Consider the following 20,020-nt stretch of genomic DNA (forward strand, 5'->3'; position numbering starts at 1 on the left):
ATGTGTGACAATTCCCATCTGTTTAATAGGGGTTAGCTGGAGAAAAGGGATCAGGATCCAGACCAGCCTCAGATAGAGCACGGAAAGATTAATTAACACACCTTGTGCTTTCAAAACCTAATGGCAAAGTGTAGATGGAGCCCCAGGGAAAGGTGATGAAGGCACTTAATGCACACACAAGCCATCTGCCCCATCCTTTTACTTTGAGCACCCCTCTTGTGTTCAAGTGACCCTAAATGACTTTGGTAAATTGAGATAGCAACCATGATGCTGTTCTTGCCTCCATGACCATCAACATATCACTTCAGGCACTAAAGTTTCCTTTAACCCCATTTTAGGGGCTTTCCCTTGTTTTTAGGCCTGGGGCCATGGTGAATAAAGAGACTTTGGATTTTTGTTCCCATGGATTAGAGAGTTGTGTAGGAGAGCAATGGAGTTACCCAAGAGAGGATGTTCCAGCATGTCAGAAGCAGCCATTCCAACTCCCCCAGGGCCTAAAATGGAAAAATAGACCTATTTTAAGAAGGAGGGAATAAAAAGGTGCACATGATAGGTTTTAGATAAGGAATAATTTGGGAGTGAGATAGAAAATGATTTCACTCCTGCTGCACCTCAGCCTTGCCAAGCGCGTTCTATAATTAATAACTACTTCAGATGAAGTGACTTCCTTTTGAATGTGCAGCATTAAACATTTAAATCCCTCCCTGTAAATATAAGACAGTGGCAGATATCTCCACAAGCCTTGCAGTTACACCCTAATGTATATTTATAATCTGGATAGGTATTTTTAGCCAGAACTACAAGTTCTTTCTGTATTTGATTACATCAGAGCTCCGTTTTGCATTGAGTGTCTGGGCTGCAAAAATACCCTATTCATTTTACTTCTCTTGGAGTCTTGCAATAGTTTCTGCCCTTGTCTTGTCTCTTTTACTATCATATCCAATCTGGTTCAATTCATCTCCCAAGAGGACTGAACGATTTTATGCCCCCTCTCCTTCCAAAAGAAGACATAATGTGGTTTAGTGGTGGACTTGGCAGTGCTTGGGTAATGGTTGGACTTGATGATCTTAAAGGTCTTTTCCAGCCTGATTGATTCTATGATTCTAATATATAAGACTTGAAATAGATCAAGTAGTAAAACAGCTTCTAGTGTTTTACACCTTGCAATCTGAGCCAGCCTGCAATCAAGTCATGCTGACATAACTACCACCACTCATAGAATAGTTTGTGTTGGAAGGAACCAGTTCCAATCCCCTGTCATGGGCAAGGACACCTTCCACTAGAGCAGCTTGCTCCAAGCCCCATTCAGCCTGGCCTTGAACACTGCCAGGGATGGGGCCTCATAACTACACATGCTGTGGCCAGTGTCCTGCTGTGGAAAGCAACTGCAAATGATTCTTTCTGGAAACTCCAGTTTTCTAAGTATTAATGATGCTGTTTGTGTAGCTTTGTTCTCCGACAGCGATGCATTTGTGGGGATCTTGCCCAAGTCAAAGCATCAGGATCGATCCAGCCCAAGCCAAGTCTGGGTGTGTACAGTGTCTCCAGAGGAGGAACTATCTATTAGAATGTCCACTCCACCTTCAATTCTCATGGAACCCATGAGGAAAACCCATGCAATTTAGATATATCATACTGGTATGACTGGAGGTGGGACTCAAGAGGGTGTACTGGTTTGAATATCCTCACCAATATGGGTCTGCAAACACATCCCTGGAATCATAGAACCATAGAATCAAATAGGTTGGAAAAGACCTTTAGGATCATCAAGTCAAACCATTACTCCACGACTGCCAAGTCCAAGTTTAGCCTCTTTAAGTTCTAGATGAACAAAAGCATTTGCAGGTTTGCAGCTGAATACAGGTGATGCAGATCAGGGCTGCACATCTGTAGGGCTGCCCATCTGTAAGGCTGTCCTGCACTTGTGGAAGGGCTGCAAGGTGATGGAAAAGACAGATAAAGCATAAGGCACTGAGGATTGCCTTTATGTCTAAAGATAATATCTCTGAATGTGAATAGAATGAATACTGGGAAAAGCAAACCAGAGGGGCAGGGAAAATCCTTCAACACAGCAACAGCAGCACCGGATGTTGCCTGCTGTGAAGCCTCATCTTGCAAGGCCAAGAGGCTTCAAGGTTTTTTATTGCCCTTTGGAGACACATCTTTGTTCTATTTTATTCAGCCTATATTTAAACTTGTCCCTCTGTGTGTCCACTCGACCCAGTGATGCAAGAGTCTGACAATTCCTTTGAATCCCCTGGCAGTGTCCTGTATTTGCTGGAGCAATAGTGCTTGCTGGGCTTAACTCTTAGGGACCAAAGAGCAAGAATAAGTATAAGCAATAGCCAAAGCAGCAGCAAACCAACCTTTGCAAAGGCTCCTAGTGATGACTGTGGCTTATGGCTTAATACCCTGTGAATAGATGAATATTAATATAGAAAGACATTTTGTACCCCTGGCACGGTGTGTGAAGGTCTTTTCACCTCTCCTAATCTAGGAACATATTGCAAGTGCTTTGAAGCTAAAGCCTGCCTTAGACTCTGTTTTGGCTACAGTAGAAACTTGCTGCTCTGGCAATGGAGACACAGTAACAGGCAAGGAGACCTGCAGTGTGATGCAGTGTGATGCAGGATGCTCACAGCAAGCACCAGGGACACAAGAAAGGCAGTGGTCCCCCACCACAGTGTCTTTGCAGCTCACAGCAGACCCTGAATGCATGCTCCTGGCTGTCTGCTTGCCTTGCAGTGATGAGATCAATTGCTTTAACTTTGCCTGCTGCAAGAGAAGCTGCACTGCGAAAGCCCCACTTCTCCCTGTGTACATCCCACATGAACCTCCTGTAGCCACTGGACAGTGCTTTATGTTCCTGCCACCCTTCTCCCCCTTCTCTCCCAGCAGAAATAGCCTTAAATCTGCCTCTTCCAAGGAGTATTTTTGTATTCCACTGCTTGCCCCTTTCTGCAGCTTTTCCCCTCTCTGGCACAGGGCAGTCTGTATCATAACCAGTGTCATATTGTGCTGCTTATAGTGCTGTATAACCAACCAGAGACCTGCCCTCCCTCCCATGCTCCCTCCCTGGGTGAATGCTGAGCACGCAAGAAAGATGCTGCAGCCTGAAAAACCAGAGGATCCAACTTTATTTGCTAGATTCTCATCCAGAAGGAAACCTCACCCTCCACATCCCTCTGTATCCAGACCCTGCCCCATCTGCATGGGCAATAGATGCAGGAATTTCAGCTCACCTTAGCAGCCAGCATGGAAAAGCCACTGGGGACTTACTCCAGAGCCTGAACTCAGAATAGATAAAGGACTCTGATTTGGAACTAGATGATCTTAAAGTCCTTTCCAACCTAAGGATGGCAGTGATGGTGGCTTAATTCTGGCCAAACACAAGGCGTTTTGGAAGCAGGGAAACAGAACAGACAAGCAGGAAGCAGAAGCTGATGCTCTGTGCCTGCGAGCGTGGGTGTAATATCAGCATTGGAGATCCAATCATTACGCTGTCAATGGCATTTTCCCCTCATAAACCTCAGCATTGCAAGGGGTTTTCAGGGATGCTGTCCCTTGTTTAGTGAAGCAGGGAGTGTTTCACCTCCAGAACAAAATGGGCTCATCATTCTCCTGACAACAGGCTTGCAGAGGGCCCTTTGATAAGGAATGCAACACCTTGTCAAAGCTATCTTGCAAATAGTGCTGAGACAGGCCTTGGAAAAACAATTGCCTCTCTGCAATGAAGACATAGATCCCATCCTGCTTATTCTTTTGGTTTCCTGGCTGGTGTCTCATGGAAACAGAGTGGAAAATGGAATAAAAGTAGGTTGGCTACAGAGGAAGTTGCACGAATGGCATGAACACACAAGGATGGCGCATGGGATGTGCCCATGCTCCACTCTGCTGTTGCTTCTGCTCCACTGGATGCAATAGGAACAGATCAAATGGCAAATTCCCTGGCTCTTCCCCACTGGAGAGGGCTACAAGTTGGGCTCCTTTGTATCTGCTTCCACTCTACCTGGTTTTACAGCAGAGACGGCATCAAAATCAATCTTACAATGGCTCCAAGGGAGAACAAAGCAAATCCAGACTGGGACCCAATCACTCTGTTAACCACTGGGAATAAAGCTGTTTGCTTTTTCCAGAGTTGAGGGTCTGGGACAACCATTGCCTTTCCTTTCCTACTGTCCCTGCTTGTGGAGGGATGGCGAAGGGAGCAGAGTAACAGAAGAAGTTGCTTGAAATGATCTGTAAAACATTTGGGATGAGGAATCCAGGAGCTCTGATTGCAACCTGAGCTCAGGCGAAGGAATGCTGAGGGGTTTGGCTTTCTAGAAATACACCCATCTCAATACATGGAGGCTGAGCCCTTCTGAACTCATTCCATAGCTTATTCTAGACAGAATTGAGAGCCAGCTCTTTGCAATTGGAAGCCACACTCTGCTTAGCAGGTAGTAAAGTAGGGACTAATATCCATCTGCTGCTCTGACTCAGGAGGTGGCACCAAAAATGGGAAGAAAATAAGCCAAGCTCCTGGTGGAAGATTTCAGGGGGTTTTGAGGACTGTGCACAGGGATTTAATAGAGGTACATAGGCACAGGTAGTGTGGAAGCTTGAGGAGACCTAGGAAAAAAGCTATGTCCACTTCCAGTTGCATATAGCCCCTGCTCCTGGTGAGGATGATGCCAATACACCAGTCTTAATGGCATTGCCCAGTCCATCCTGCTATGCAGAGCTGCATCTCTTCATCCACTAACACTCCGTACTTAGGAATTATGTAGAGGGAGATGTGGGTCCTGAGGAACAGAAGCAGCTAAAGATGAGGAAATTCTGCTCAGCAGCTGGAAACTGAAGATCTGAGGGGTTTAGGTCCAGGTCCTCAAGCTCTTGGCTTGAACCCACTTGAATTCACAGTACTGAAGATGAATGAAGCCACACATCAGCAAAGGTTATTCCTATGGGTGAAGCCACAGGAAGGTTATTCCCAAGGCATCTAAGAGTTCAACTTGGCAGAGAGAGAGTGTTTTGACTGGAGCATGGGTACTTGTGGCATTACAGAGTGCACTGGAAGACTGTACCAAGAACCATGGCTATCAGCCCCAGTGCTGCAGAGCTGCGTCCCACTCCATTGCTGCTCCTGTTGTCGTCAGTGCAGAGGTCAGTGTAACAGCATGACTTGGGTTTGTTCGCCCCTATCCCATTGTAGGAGACACATTCCTCCTCACAGTTTCTGGTCACGGTGATGTTGCCAAAAAAGGGGTAACCTGGAACAGGGAGATGGGATAAGAAAGAGAAAGAAATGGTAAAGAAAGGTGCAGACATTGAAAAACACTGACTTGGTGCAATGGAGGGGAATTAAAAGTAAGGTGTTTATAGATAAATAAAGGCAAATAAAGCACTGAGCTACCCTAATCCATAGGTGCCCATAATCATCTCTGTAGGAATAGGTCCCCCACTTCTCCCTGTTGATTCCTACTTTCCCTCCTGCTCCTTCCAAGTTTATTCCAGCATCGACAAGGGACATGAGTCCCTGTCTGTTTTGTTCAGGTGAGTTGCTCCTGCACAGGTTGCCCAGAGAAGCTGTGGCTGCCCCATCCCTGGCAGTGTTCAAGGCCAGGTTGGATGGGGCTTGAAGCAAGCTGCTTTAGTGGAAGGTGTCCCTGCCCATGGTAGGGTTGGAACTGGATGAGCTTTAAGCTCCCTTTTCATCCAGACCATACCAGGATGCTATAATCTCTCCCCACGAGCACACACAGCAAGCAGTGAATCTTACCTGAGTCTACAGAGTGCAACGTTGTTGTGCATACAATGGATTTCGGGGGGCAGATGGTGACTGTTTTGCACTTAGCAATGTCCGTTGGTTTCTCGCACGTGTAACATAGTAAGGCCTGGGCTGCAGAGAGGAACAGAATGGGTCTGAGATGAGTGCAACAAGTCTACAGCTTCTCTCTATAGTGGGGACTATGTGATGGCTAGTGCTTCATCCCCCCTTGACCTGGTCTCTGAAACTAACATCTGGAGGCAAAGGCAAGGCTTAGATATGTCAGAAGGGAATGGCCATACTGCAGAACCAAAGGTCAAGGATGGTGTTGAAAGGGTTGAGCATGATCACTACCTTGAGGGTTCAGCAGCCCAAAAAGAAGGGACTTAGAGGGATCTATTGCATCCTCTTTAAGCAATGCTGTAACACAAAGCAAAACAACTCCTTCTGTCGAGAGCAGCAATCACCAGCACTGAAAGACTGTCAGTTCTCCCATCCCTTCACCCACAGGCACAGCTTCTTTATGCTTGTTTATAGGGAATTCTACAGAACTGAGTAACCAAGAGCAGAATTTCCATTTCAGAGCTGTCTCAGCGATCCAAAGGGCTGCATGTGGCCTAAAAACCCCACTTTCATCAGGAGCTAGTGCTGCTCTTTAAAAGAGGTGATGCTATAAAGCTCTTGCAGGTTGTCTGCTGACAGAGGAACGTTTTTACATATGCAAGCATTGATCACAGCAGTTGCTCAGATGCCTCGGTATGAGCCCTGTCCATCCACAGCCAGCAAATAGAGATGGTTCGTATCGTTTAGAGTCGTGCTGGTCTGGCTTGATGACAGAAACCAGCCCGGTTTGGTATTTGGAATCCTTGGTAGAAACCAGCACAGCAGAGAAAGAGCCATCCAAATGCGTCCACTGCCATCTATTGGTAAAATGGCAGAGAGACGATGCTTTCTTGTTCCCATTCTGCACCATTCGCTGTTAGAAAGCAACCTCTGGGACTCTGTGATAAGGAGAAGCATTTCTGAAGGCAGGCGTTTGAACACTTGCCTTTGGAAAGAGTTTTCAGGGCATCTACTTATCTTAGTGCCTCCTTTGGGAAATTCACCTGTGAAATAGAACCTACAGGATGCAAAGACTTTCTTAGTCCTCTTTGTAGACACAGGAAAGACTTTTTAAGCCGTGATGGTGTTCTTGTGACCATATCCTTTGTAAACTGGTGCAGTGGAGACATCCCTATTTATCCGACCTGAGGACCTCGATAGATCCCTTCCAAATGACCATAAGAGGCTATTTTATACATATAGAATATATACATAGAATATTTAAAAATATATAGAACTATATGTTTAACATAGAGTGCTGCATATATTTATGCAACATATATTTATATATATATATGTAACATAGATTTTAACATATATATTTATGTAATATGTATTTTAACATGTAGTGGCCACTGAGAGAGAAAACACATTCTCAGCCTGACAAGCACGTGGGTGCTTGTGAGCGTGTAGGACTGGCCACCATATGGATGGATCAATGCTTAAAGCATCTGAGAAACTGATCTGCAACTTTTGGGTTGAGCTGGTTCCCAAAAATCACCATTTTCATGGATGAGCATGGCAGTGCTATGGGCTTTGGGGAGTTACTTCCAGTTAAAACCAGGTTTAAGGTAGAAAACAGTTTCACTGGCTCTGGATGGGGCATTCAGAGGACACTGGTTTTGTAGGAAGGTTGCAGTGGAAAGGCCCAAACCCACAAGGACCAGAACAGAAGAACTGGCTATAGAAGACAGTGCTGTGTCTTGATCTGAGGCCAATAATTCACCATTCATCACTATCCAACAATGCCTTCTGGTCACAGACATATTCCTCAGCTGCAAGAGCTGTGCCTAGACCAGCTGCCTCACATTAGATCATCCCAGGAAAGCCATTTCTGCATCCATCTCGACTCTAAAGCAATGGCTGGTGATGCCTCTCGGTTTCCATAAGGCATTTTGAAACCTGCTCTGTTAGTTCCTCAGCAATCCCATTAAAACCAGGAAAGGGTTAGAACCAGGAGAAAAAGACACATAATATGTAAAATACCTTGAAAAGTAGGAAAACACCAGCAGGAGGTATTGAAATGTGGGTTTGACCAATAGCTCAGCCAGCACAAGTGGAAAGAAGAATGAAGGTAGGGGGTCTAATAAAAGCAATGCAGCCTGAAGAAGACACTCAACACACTTCCATGCATAATAACTTGGAGGGTGTATGTCTTTCAGTCTTCTTCCACTTGCAGCCCTCAGAGTGATATCCATAAAGCCATGCCTCCGGATGGTGGTGTTCAATCCTGCCTAGGCTACGTTTCCTTTGAGATATTCCAGGGGCCCATGAAAGCAGTCTGAGGATCTAGGTTAAAGCTATAGGTTAAGCTATAGGTTAAAACCCACTAGGTTGGTGTCACCCCAGGTATGACTGTTCCAGCCCAAGGATGCAGTTGCAGTGGGTCACAAACAGATGGAGTAAGAACACAGCAATGACCAGTCCCTGCTGCCAGCTTGTTCAAGATCCAGACCCATCAGAGATCAAACCCAAACACACCTAGGGGAATTTCCAATCTCCACCTATATCCTACTGTCTAGAAATAAGTCAAAACCTTGGAGCTGGTGGTTTAATGAACATTTCCAATGTCCTTGGAGTTATTTCCCATACCCTTACCCATTATCTGTAAGTCTCAGCCTCTGTTTTTCAGTGCTTCCAATACTCATCTGGGTTGTTTTAGGGATAGCAGGAGCTCAGGATGATCATATCTCATCCTGTCCCTGAGGGGACAGATTGGCAGCTTATGTAGAGGCTGTTGGTTCAAGTTCTTGCCCGTGCTCTTTCTGCCCTGTGCCCTGTGCCAGTCATTTACACCTTAGTCTTATAAAGCAGCGTGTTGATCCCCTGCATCCCAGGGTACGGTGTTAGCAAGTTTGGGTGATAAGTGACCGCCTATGTGTCCAAATGATGTGCACTGCTCTCAGTCAGGCATTACAGCTCTCCCCACCAGGAATACATATCCCTTTTCCCCATTCACCCTCTCCATTGACCTTCTTAAATACATAAAGGAGTTATTTCTCCTACCTGGGGGTTACCATTGATGCCTTTCCCCTCCCCTCCCAGGCATTTCCAAAGGGAGCCCCTGCATTACTGGGGATGTAGCTGTCTTACCCAACTCCATGTACGCCAGGCCAAGCAGGAGCCCAAACAGCAGTGTCTTCATGCTGAGAGCAGATCCGTACAGCGAGAACAGTAAAGAAGAGCAGCTCCAGGGGAGCTTTATATCTTTTCCCACCCTCTGCTACTTGTGGTCCTGTGGGCGGATTCCCTTAGGGTGACCAGCGGATAGCTCAGCTCCAGTCTGGATTGGGATTTGTAGAGGAACAAGTTCCCCAAGGAGGTGACATCACCGCAGTGAGCAAACTCCTACCATACATCATCTCTTCTTCAGGTTTATATCCTGGGGCTGGTCCCATGGAAAAGGAAAAACACAGCTTGCACTGCAAGGCATGGCCCCATGCCAGGGCTTGGATGGGGAATGTGACAAGGTATGTTTGTTCCTTCAAGTCCGGCTCCATGAGCCAAGAGCTGGGTTGTGTTATGCGTGTTGCACTGGGCAACAACAGTCGAGATGCAAGCGGCAGCAGGCTTGGGCTTCCACGTGTGTTGGCTCAGGAACATCCAAGCCTGTGCCATGGTTTCATGGGCTGGCATGGCTGCTTTTGCCCAAAGCATGTCTCTTTTCCCTAATCCAGTGCAATAACAAGCCCAACTTCTGGTTCCCATGGAGTTAGTTAAGAACTGAGTCCTGGTGCTGAGCTGCTGAGCATGGGAGTTACTAAAGGCCCGTGGAGGTGAGCATGGAGATGGTGCTTCCAAGTATGGGATTTGGATGTGTTTTGTTTCAGGTCCTGGGTCATGCTGGCAAAGCAGAGTGCTGTGCCTTCTTCTATAAAGCATTCTGCAGCTGGGAAATAAACTGAACATGGAGAAATGGATCTATTGTCCCACCACAGTATATTCCTGATGGAAAATTCCACTTTGTGTGCTTCAGGCTTAATAATTTATTTATATATATTTTAAAATCTTGTATTTGTGGAAGCAGCTTAAAAAGCTTGCAGTTAGGGAGGAATGCTTTGCTCCTCCCTTTCGACTGAGCCAATGGCATGTTGTATTCCATAGGAAAAGCTGATAGCCTTTTTGTTGGGTTTGTTGTGATCCAGGCTGGAAAAAACCCAGTGTTATGCAATTTCCCATAAACCAGCTGAATAAGCCAAAGCAGAAGAGTTTGTGAATCACTGCGAAGCACTCGGGGACTTCAGGGATGGAGATGAGGTGAGTGCACAAGCTGATTCAGTGACTAGGGGTTTGCTTGTCACAGGCTCGTTGCGGCAATGCACGTGGGCATTGCTACCATTCCCAGCAGCCTATCCTTTATCCCAGTTTGGGAATGGGGCTCTTCTGGGAAGGAGCTGCTCCCTCAAGTGTTCTCAGGAACTCGAGAAGCGTTGCTAATGATAATTTCCACAGTCAATGGATGACACAAAGCCAACTGAGCTGGAGAAGCTGGATTGGTACCATGCCGTGGGAAAGGGAGGGAAAGACATGCACCCTCATGCTTGCTTAGCTGTGAGAGTGGAAACCATAATTCATCTTTCTTTTATCTTGCTCTGCTGTCAGAAACCAGGCACATAAAGAAGAACAGTGCAAACATACCTCTCTGCGTACAGAGGGAAAACTGGGCTCTGTGAAAGCCACCAAGACCTGGTTACAGCCAGATCCTTTCTTGTAACTGGGCAGTTCAAGGCACATTTGAGCAACATCTTAACAGCAATGAGACTGGAAAAGATCCAGTGTTTTAATTTCAAGGTGATTATGCCTCAATAGTTAAGCAGGGTTGGAACTCCAGTATTCACAACACTGAAATGCTGTTTGGCAGATTGTGCGTAGCTTGAGATGTCCGCACAGGCATGTTGTAATGCTTTTCCTGTACTTGAAAGGCATGGCATACTGAGAAATCCTTGGAATAAATCAGTGTGGTTGAAGGAAAAGTGATATAAATAGGACATTAAATGAATCTGACCACTATTGGAGGCTGTCCACTGCTACAGTGTCTGGACATGGGATGCATCAGCTCAGTAGGATTGTTTGCCTCTGGCTAGTGCAAAGCCACTTAACTCTCTCTAATGGCTTGGAAAGGTTTGAGATCTGGCAGAGCATCAGAAAACCACCAGAGCTGGGGTTGTTAAAGCTCCTTCAGACTGGCTGAGAGTGCAGGAGTGCCAGAGTTCAGGGAGAAAGAAGTTGGTAGCGTGCCACTAAAAGTGTGGTGGAAAGGGAAGACCTACAGGTATTACTTGATCTAAAGTTAACTGGGAGCATCCAGTGGGATGGAGCCCTAGAAACAAAACCAAGCACAAACAAACAGGGGTGTTAGCACCTCATGTGCTGGGGTGTAAGGGAAGCTGTTGGCAGGGTAATTATGGGAGTGATAATACCCTGGCATGAAGACCTGGTGGCTTCTTACCTTGCTTTTCTCGCCCCTGCCAAGTAAAAATGGAGTCCTGATGGAAAAAATAATGGAGATGGAAACTAATGGGAAGACTGTCCAGAGGAGACAATGAGAATAATCAGGGGCTGGGGCACCTCCTGTATGGAGCCAAGCTGGGAATATTGGGGCTGTTGAGCCTGGAGAAGAGAAGCTGCGTGGAGACCTCAGAGCAGCTTCCAGTGTCTGAAGGGGGCTACAAGGGTGCTGGAGAGGGACTCTACATCAGGGACTGTAGCGATAGGACAAGGGGTGATGGGTTCAGACTGAAACAGGGGAAGTTCAGGTTAGATCTAAGGAAGAAGTTCTTTACTGTGAGGGTAGTGAGGAGCTGGAATAGGTTGCCAGCAAATGCTCCATCCCTGGCAGTGCCCAAGGCCAGGTTGGACAGAGCCTTGGGTGACATGATTTAGTGTGAGGTGTCCCTGCCCATGGCAGGGGGATTGGAACTGGATGATCTTAAGGTCCTTTACAACCCAAACCATTCTATGATTCTATGACTGTGAGAACAGGATCTACCCCAAAAGATGACACAGGAAAACACTGTCTCTTTTCAGCTTGGCAGAAATACACTGTAACCACTAAAAACAGAGCCACAGAAAGAAAAGCTCTGTAGGATGAAAGATCACACTGGACTGAGCTAAGACTAGAAAGAGTTAAATGAGACTGGCAGTCAGAGATAGGGTCTTAAACACCAGGAGAAAAATGGGTTGTCTCTACAAACAAAGGCAGGGTAGAAAATCCACCTGCTTTGGGATAAATAAGTGAAAGAACTGGTTTGATATAGCAGTTAGAACAGCTTTAGACAGCTCATAGGACTCAGAAGGACCTGAGTTCCCATTTGTCTTTGTCAGCAGTGGAAGAAACTGAGCAAAGGTTTTGGACACTGACTGAGAGGAGGCCTAATGATCTTCAGTTGAAATGTCATTTTAGGTCTGAAGATTAGAGACTACCAATGGGTTGTGGTGGGAAGGGAGAAAGACTTGTGTGCCAAAGGCCTTTCTGAGTTTTCAGTGCTATCAATCCAAAACAATCACCAGCCTTTCCCTGTGAAACTGTCCTTATTTATAAGGCGACCTAGGTATATATAATCTTTCTTTGCTTATCACATATGCAAAGAACAGCAGATGTTAATACGGTGTTCATAGGCAAGAAGGTGATGTGCTTTATCACTATCTGATCAAACTTCCACTACAGTCAAGGTCTGTTTGAATGGAAAAGAAACCAGATTTTGCAGGGCTGTCCTATGACGGCAGGGTACACCAAGCTTTGATAAGCTCTTCCAGTGGTCATTTATCAGCCATGTGCAAAAAGAACCTTGTGTAAAATATTTCTCCTCTGATTTATACAGTGTCCTGGGTTCAGCAGTAGCAGTCATTTTTCTCCTTCTTAGTAGCTGGTGCAGTGCTGTGGTTTTGACTTTCAGCCTGGGAACAGCACTGATAACACTGATGATTTTAGTTGTTGCTCAGTAATGTTTAGTCTGACCAAGGACTTTGTGAGCCTCATGCTCTGCCAGGGAGGAGGGGAAGCTGGGAGGAAGCAGAAACAGGACACCTGATCCAAACTAACCAAAGAGGTGTTCCATACCACAGCACATCATGCCCAGGTTGTAAAACTGGGGGCAGTTACCCATAAGGGCGACATCACTGCTGGAGTCTGGCTGGGTATCAGTCGGCGGGTGGTCAGCTGTTGTATTCTCTTCCCTTGTTATTTCCCTTATCATTAGTATTGGTGGCAGCAGCAGTGATTTCTGTTATACCTGTTACTAAACTGCTCTTATCTCAACCCGTGGGAGTTACATTCTTTCAATTCTCCTCCCCATCCCTCTGGGAGCAGGGGATGGAGGAAGGGGGAGGGAGTGAGCCAGTGAGACTGCATGGCTGACTGAGTTTAAACCATAACATACAGCTTCTACAGCCGGTTGCCCTTGTTACACCCTTCTATGAAGCTTAATTGCTCACTGCTGCCATTTTCCTCTCCTCCATTGAGATGCATTTTGTCCATGATACCTCTTTGATAGACTTTGGTGGGCTCCTCTGTCTTCAAGGGCTTTAATCCTTCTATTGAACTTTCTCTGGACCATCTTTGATTTACCATCTTCTCTCCTGCATTAACCAGCCCAGAATGAGATGCTGTCTTGCAGCATCAGGCACTTCAGCCCCAGATGTAAGTAGAATGGACCCTTCTGTCATGAGATGAACATCACACAACTGTGTTTAACACTGTGTGTTACAGCCATGGCATCAATCTATCTGATGTCAGTGTCTTCCTTGAGAGCTGCTTCACAGGATAGAGCCTGCTACCAGGTTTCCAGATGGCTACAGGGAAATAGAGACTACTGATCATTGCATTGAGCACTTGAGTTCAGTTCCTGTGATACAGGGAGGGTTTTTTTGCTGGGGATTTATGACTTTCTCTCCCATGTTACCCAACCCAGAACTAGATGTTATCTTGCAGCATAAGGCACTCCAGCCCTAGATGTAAGTAAAACAGATCCTTGTCACGAGATGGGTATCAAACAACTGTGTTTAACAACATGGCCATGTAACACCATGAGTATTACAACCATGGCATCAATCTATCTGATATCAATGTCTTCCCTGGGAGCTGTTTCACAGGATAGAGTCTACTGTCAGGTTTCATATGGTGATGGCTGGGGTATAGGGAAATAGAGAGACTACTGCTAAATGTATTGAGCCAACCTGAGTTCAGTTCCTGTGATTCAGGGAGGGTTTTTTCATGGGGACCATTTGGATGACTGTTTCTGTGAGCTCTACCATCTCTGCCAGTGACTCAGCAGCGGGAAACCATGTTATCCATGACCATGGCTGCAGTGATGCTTGATGATGTGTTCAGCTAATCGAAGCTTCCACCTCTCATGGGTATGCACTAATAACAAGACTATAGGCTTGTCCGGGTGGAGTTGTTCTCCACCCACCTGATGAAACTCTGCCACTGGGCAGACAGGAATGCAGGTTTCATTAGGCTGGAGAAGGGTGAAAGTGTGAGCATGACTCAATGAGAACCCTTCTCCTAGGAGCTATTTAGGTCTTTCTTCCAGGGGCTGAAAGTGTTTTAATACAAAACACAAACATCTCTACTTTAGGGGAATATCAAAGAGAAATCCAGAGTACAAGCGCTGACTCAGTCAACCTGTAAAGAGCTTTTATCCCTTTCTTCCCAAACCTGTGCTTTGTTTTGGTGGTTTGCACACCCTGTGTTGAAGATGGGAGATGGGAAATGGAACATCTCCAAGCAGAGAAGGAAATTGCACACATGCAAAATGTCCAACATGTGGTTCTGGACTGCATTGCAGAGGGATGGATATTCATATATCAGGCATGGCAGGGGTCCTTTAACCTGTATCAGTCCTACCATGGTCTTGAGGACTGCTTAGGGTGTGCAGTGTTTGGCATGGTTTCTGGCCTGTAATAGCTGAACCCACTGGATTTAGATGATCTTAAGGTCCTTTCCAGCCCTAACTACTCTATGATTCTATGATTCTGTGGTCTGTCATAGGCAATGCCCAGCCACATTCTGAAGCATAGCATTGTTCAAGGATGTTTCCAATAAGGACATCCTGGCTGGAGAGAAAAGTAAGTTCAGTTATGCAGGCATGAGTTGTGACAGTTATCATCAGGATCAGAGAGTGGATCCTGGCCCCTTTTAAAGACCAGTGCAGACATAGCCTGGATGCATCCTCAGATGAAAGCCTCTTGTAACTGAAAGTTGAATGACTTAGAGCCAAGGCTAAAGGGTGCTGGGAGTATTCATGGGGTTGTTGTTGTATGTGAGTCTCCAATGTCTTGGTCCACACTTTGATCAGCTGATGGCATTATCAATCTCTAAGTAACCTTATGCAGTAGTGCAGAAGTGGGAAACATGCAAAACCCAGCCAGTTATGGGGCCTGGTACTTCCCTCCCCTTAGCAGGGAGATATTTCCTCTTTATCAACTAGGGTTTGGTTGTGCAGAGGACAAGAGAAAGGAAATGGAGCTCTCCACATTAACTTCAGCTATCACTTACCTCTGTCAAAACCAGGGACTGTAACCGAGTCTGTGACTGGCTTTGTCAACCCTTCAATATCATCAGCAGTGCCTTTGGAGGGACAGATAGCTGTGTCAGGAAGCCTGTCCCTCATGCTGCTGCTTCATGTCCCATGTTAACAGCAATGGTTAGACCTGGATGCCTCACCATGATCTAATCTGAGTATCTGAAGGGGGCTACAAAGATGCTGGAGAGGGACTCTACATCAGGGACTGTAACGATAAGACAAGGGGTGATGGGTTCAAACTGAAACAGGGGAAGTTCAGGTTGGAGATAAGGCAGAAGCTCTTTACTGTGAGGGTGCTGAGGCGCTGGCACAGGGTGCCCAGAGAAGCTGTGAATGCTCCATCCCTGGCAGTGTTCAGGCCACGTTGGACAGAGCCTTGGGTGACATGGTCTAGTGTGAGGTGTCTCTGCCCACGGCAGGGTTTGGAACTGGATGATGTTAAGGTCCTTTCCAACCCAAACCGGTCTTGGATTCCATGATTCTATGAATCTAAATAGTAAATCTTGCTAAATAACAAAACCTGCACATGGTGCATGTTGCCATGGGTGTCCAGTGCAATAAAAGAAATAGCACAACAAAGAAGCCAATCCCCATAACTAGGATCTTTGTGGCCAAGGCCAAAACTTGTGGGAACACAGACTAGCAGAGTATACAGAAGACAACAAGGTGAAAATGTGCAGAACCACAAACAGTGTGAACAGTGTGAAGCAGGACACAAAACCCCAAGTGGGAGTCATCTGCCTTAAGTACAGGCTTTCTTCTACAACATAGGTATCTCCTGGATGAATCATCATATGTCTGTTTTCGCAGTCAGGTAGACATATATGCACAATTCATCAGAGATGCTTTAGACAAGAGACTCATAAAAAATGAATGGCAATGAGGTTTAGATTGTATATAAGGAAGAAATTCTTTATTGTAAGGGTGGTGAGGCACTGGAATGGGTTGCCCAGGGAGGTTGTGAATGCTCCATCCCTGGCAGTGTTCAAGGCCAGGTTGGAAGAAGCCTTGGGTAATATGGTTTAGTGTGGGGTGTCCCTGCCCATGGCAGGGGGGTTGGAACTGGATGATCTTAAGGTTCTTTCCAACCCTAATTATTCTATGATTCTATGACTACCTGTATCCTTTCACTGGCTTTGAAAGGCCACCTCTTGAAGGTGATCTAGCCTTCACCTTTCAAAGGTGAGGACTAGGTTACCAGGAGGCATCTCCATAGTAAATGTGTGTATTATGTCATAGAATCACAGAATCAAATAATGGTTTGGTCTGGAAGGGACTTTAAAGCTCATCCACAGGCAGGGATGCCTTCCACTAGAGCAGGGTGCTCCAAGACTCTGTGTCCAACCTGGCCTTAAACACTGCCAGGGATGGGGCAGCCACAGCTTCTCTGGGCACCCTGTGCCAGCGCCTCAGCACCCTCACAGGGAAGAACTTCCAAATATCCAATCTAAATCTACCTTCTTTCAGCTTAAAGCTTGTCATTAACTGCCCTTGTAAAAAATCCCCCTTCAGGTTTCCTGCAGCCCCTTTAGGCACTGGAGCTGCTCTCAGGTCTCCCCTTCAGGAGCCTTCTCTTGTCCAGGCTGCCCCAGCCCAGCTCACTCAGCCTGGCTCCAGAGCAGAGCTGCTCCAGCCCTCACAGCATCTCCATGGCCTCCTCTGCCCTCGCTCCAACAGCTCCAGGTCCCTCTTGTGCTGCTGCCCCAAAGCTGGATCAGGACTGCAGGGGGGCTCCCCAGAACACAACAGAGGGGCAGGATCCCCTCCCTGAGCTGCTGCTGACGCTCTGGGGGTGCAACCCAATACATGGGGGGGTTCTGGGCTCAAGCGCTCTCTGAAGCCAGGTCCCGGGGAGCTTGTCCTCACCCAACAGCCCAAAACTTTCTCCTCAGCACTGCTCTCAATCCCTTCACCATACAGCCTGTATGTGTGCTTGGGATTGCCCTGATCCACTTGCAGGGGATCTCACAGTCACACGTGCTGGAATTCTTGTCTATGAGCTAACAATACTCATACCCAGCCAAGTCCTCAGAGGTTGATCTGTTCTCAGAATCTGAAGGTGCTTTGAGGGTAGCAGCATCCAAAATAAATGCAGTTCAACAGAAGTGTCTGAGCTGTTGCTGTGTCCTATCAACATCCTGAGCGTAATCTCAAAGACATCTGGAATGAGCTGCTCTTCTGAGACCTATTTCTGCATGTTAAACACCCATTCCTAGGTGAGTCCCAAGAATAGATATGATTTCCTCTTCCACTGGCCATCAGGTTCCTGTAATAGTTATGTTTTGTGGGAACATTTCATCTTGTGCCTTCTAAACCAAGAAACACTGGAGTGGGATTCACTTGCATTGATCATGAAACAATGGAGTTCAAGATCTTAGGCACTGAGTGAGGCGCAGAGCAAGCTCACTAACATGTACTTAAGGAGAGCAGAATTTGGCCTCTTCAGGGATCTTCTTGGTAGAATACCATGGGATAAAGCCCCAGAGGAAAGGGGGACCTAAGGAAGCTGGTGAATATTCAAGGATCATGTCCTCCAAGGTCAGGAGTGATGCATCCCAACAAAGAGGAAGACAGGCAAGAATACCAGGAGGCCTCTTTGGATGAACAAACAGCTTCTGAAATAACTCCAGCACAACAGGGACGCCTACAGAGGGTGGAAACAATGATGGGTAGCCTGGGAAGAACACAGAGAAACAGTCAGAGCATCTGGGAATCAGGTTAGGAAACCTAAAGCCCTGATAGGATTAAATCTGACCGAAGCATAAATGGCAGCAGGAAAAGCTTCTATAGATATGTTGGTGATGAAAGGAAGATGAGGAAAAATGTGGGCCCTCTCTGTAAGGAAATGGGATATCTGCTTAAGCAGGGTATGGAGAAGGTTGAGGAACTCAATGACTTTTTTGCCTTAGTCTTCACCAGCAAGTGCTCCAGGCACACTGCCCAAGTCGCAGAAGGCAAAGGCAGGTATTGGGAGAATGAAGAACTACCCAATGTAGGAGAAGATGAGGTTCAAGACCATCTATGAAACCCGAAGGTGCACAAGTCCATGGGACCTGATTAGAGCCTGTGGGTACTGGTGGATGAGGTGGCTAAAGCACAGACCAGTACATTTAAGCAGTCTGGTTAAGTTCCTAACTAGAAAAGAGAAGGTTCTGAGGAGACCTTAAAGCAGCCTTCCAGTACCTAAAGGGGGGCTATAAGAAAGCTGGAGAAGGCCTTTTTATAAGAGTGTGTAGTTCTAGGACAAGGAGTAATGGCTTTAAACTGAAAGAGGGGAGATTTAGAGTAGGCATAAAGAAGAAATTTTTCACTAAGAGGGTGATGGGGCACTGGACCAAGTTACCCTAAAAGGCTGTGTCTGCACCATCAAGACCAGATTGGAAGGGGCTTGAAGCAACCTGCTCTAGTGGAAGGTGTCCCTGCCCACGACAGGGGGTTGGAACTCAATGAGCTTTAAGGTCCCTGCCAATGCAAACCGTTCTAAGTTTCTTTGATTCTATGATTCTACCATTTTGCAGGTAAAGTGTAATAACAGCTTGTGTTCTAACTATGGAAAAATTCCACTGGCCTTTATCTACATTCTTCGCATTGCTGGTGGGGTGGAGCTGCACTACGTAAATGACTGAGGGAAGAAGCTTACTCTGAGCCTTGCTGGGAAGCTTCTGTGTAGGCTCATCCTACAGGTGTGGAAATGGTGCTTTGCTTTCCTAAGCACTGGAAAGATTTGCCTGTTAGCAAACTCATTCTCTTTCATGTGGCTTTATGTTAGGAACTGCTGGCTGCATTCCCAGTGTGTTTTCCTTTTACTTAACATCAGCTCAGTTGAACTGAATTCATTATTGTCTATAATTCTGTTGGAAGTTTTCCTGAGGGGGCTACTTCCATGGTTAGTTTGGAACAAAAGAAGAGTTGCAAAAGACAAAAATACAGTGACAGTTTGAAGGTACTGCTGCATGGAAGCCAGTGATTGAATGTGGTTACAGAGTAAGTTGGATGGGACATGAACAAAACTACCATGGGCTACCCACAGTTCACACCATGGCATGTAGCAAACTTGCAGCATAATAAATCTGTTGTGATTTTAATAATAATAAAGTATTAACCATTAAAAATGTGCCAACTTGGTTATGAGTAAGGTTGAGGATACTCCTGGAGATGTAGGATGAGAATGGTTCTGATGCATGGTGTCCAAGTCTTCTCAGTCATTAATACTCTCTAGCATCCCCTAATGCTCCTTGAGAAGCGCATACCTTTTGTACATGCATGCAAATGGCAGCTGAAGAGGACAGTGTTTCCCAAATAGGTGCCAAGGATCAATTTTTGCCATCTCTGCTTTTGAGTTGGTGTCACAAATGAGAGGATGCTTTTGCTCAAATTGGAGGAAGAAATGACATCCCCATACAGAACTGTACCAATCCTTCCCAGTAGGACCAAGCTCCTTCCTCATTCATTTATGTGTCTGACTGAAATCGTAGAATCACAGAATCCCAGGTTGGAAGGGATCTCAAGGAACATCTGCTAACCTTTCATTATAGGATCATAGAATCATAGAATGGTTTGGGTCAGAAAGGACCTGAAGATCTTCTTTTCCAACCCCCTGCCATAGGCAGGGACACCTCACACCAGACCATGTCACACA

At 46.2% G+C, this 20,020-nt stretch overlaps 1 protein-coding gene across 1 annotated transcript; it reads right to left on the bottom strand.

Annotated features, from left to right (window-relative positions):
• Nucleotides 1-3,923: 3,923 nt before the first annotated feature.
• On the bottom strand, nucleotides 3,924-9,100 carry LOC117435944 (ly6/PLAUR domain-containing protein 2-like). Its single transcript, XM_034060985.1, has 3 exons — nucleotides 8,948-9,100; nucleotides 5,765-5,884; nucleotides 3,924-5,255 (listed from the first exon to the last, which is right to left on the bottom strand). The coding sequence occupies exons 1-3, from the start codon at nucleotides 8,997-8,999 to the stop codon at nucleotides 5,044-5,046; spliced, it is 384 nt and encodes a 127-aa protein (XP_033916876.1). The 5' UTR covers nucleotides 9,000-9,100; the 3' UTR covers nucleotides 3,924-5,043.
• Nucleotides 9,101-20,020: the final 10,920 nt, after the last annotated feature.

This window comes from Melopsittacus undulatus, chromosome 1 (genome assembly GCF_012275295.1).
Source record: "Melopsittacus undulatus isolate bMelUnd1 chromosome 1, bMelUnd1.mat.Z, whole genome shotgun sequence".
In the NCBI taxonomy this organism is placed as follows: domain Eukaryota; kingdom Metazoa; phylum Chordata; class Aves; order Psittaciformes; family Psittaculidae; genus Melopsittacus; species Melopsittacus undulatus.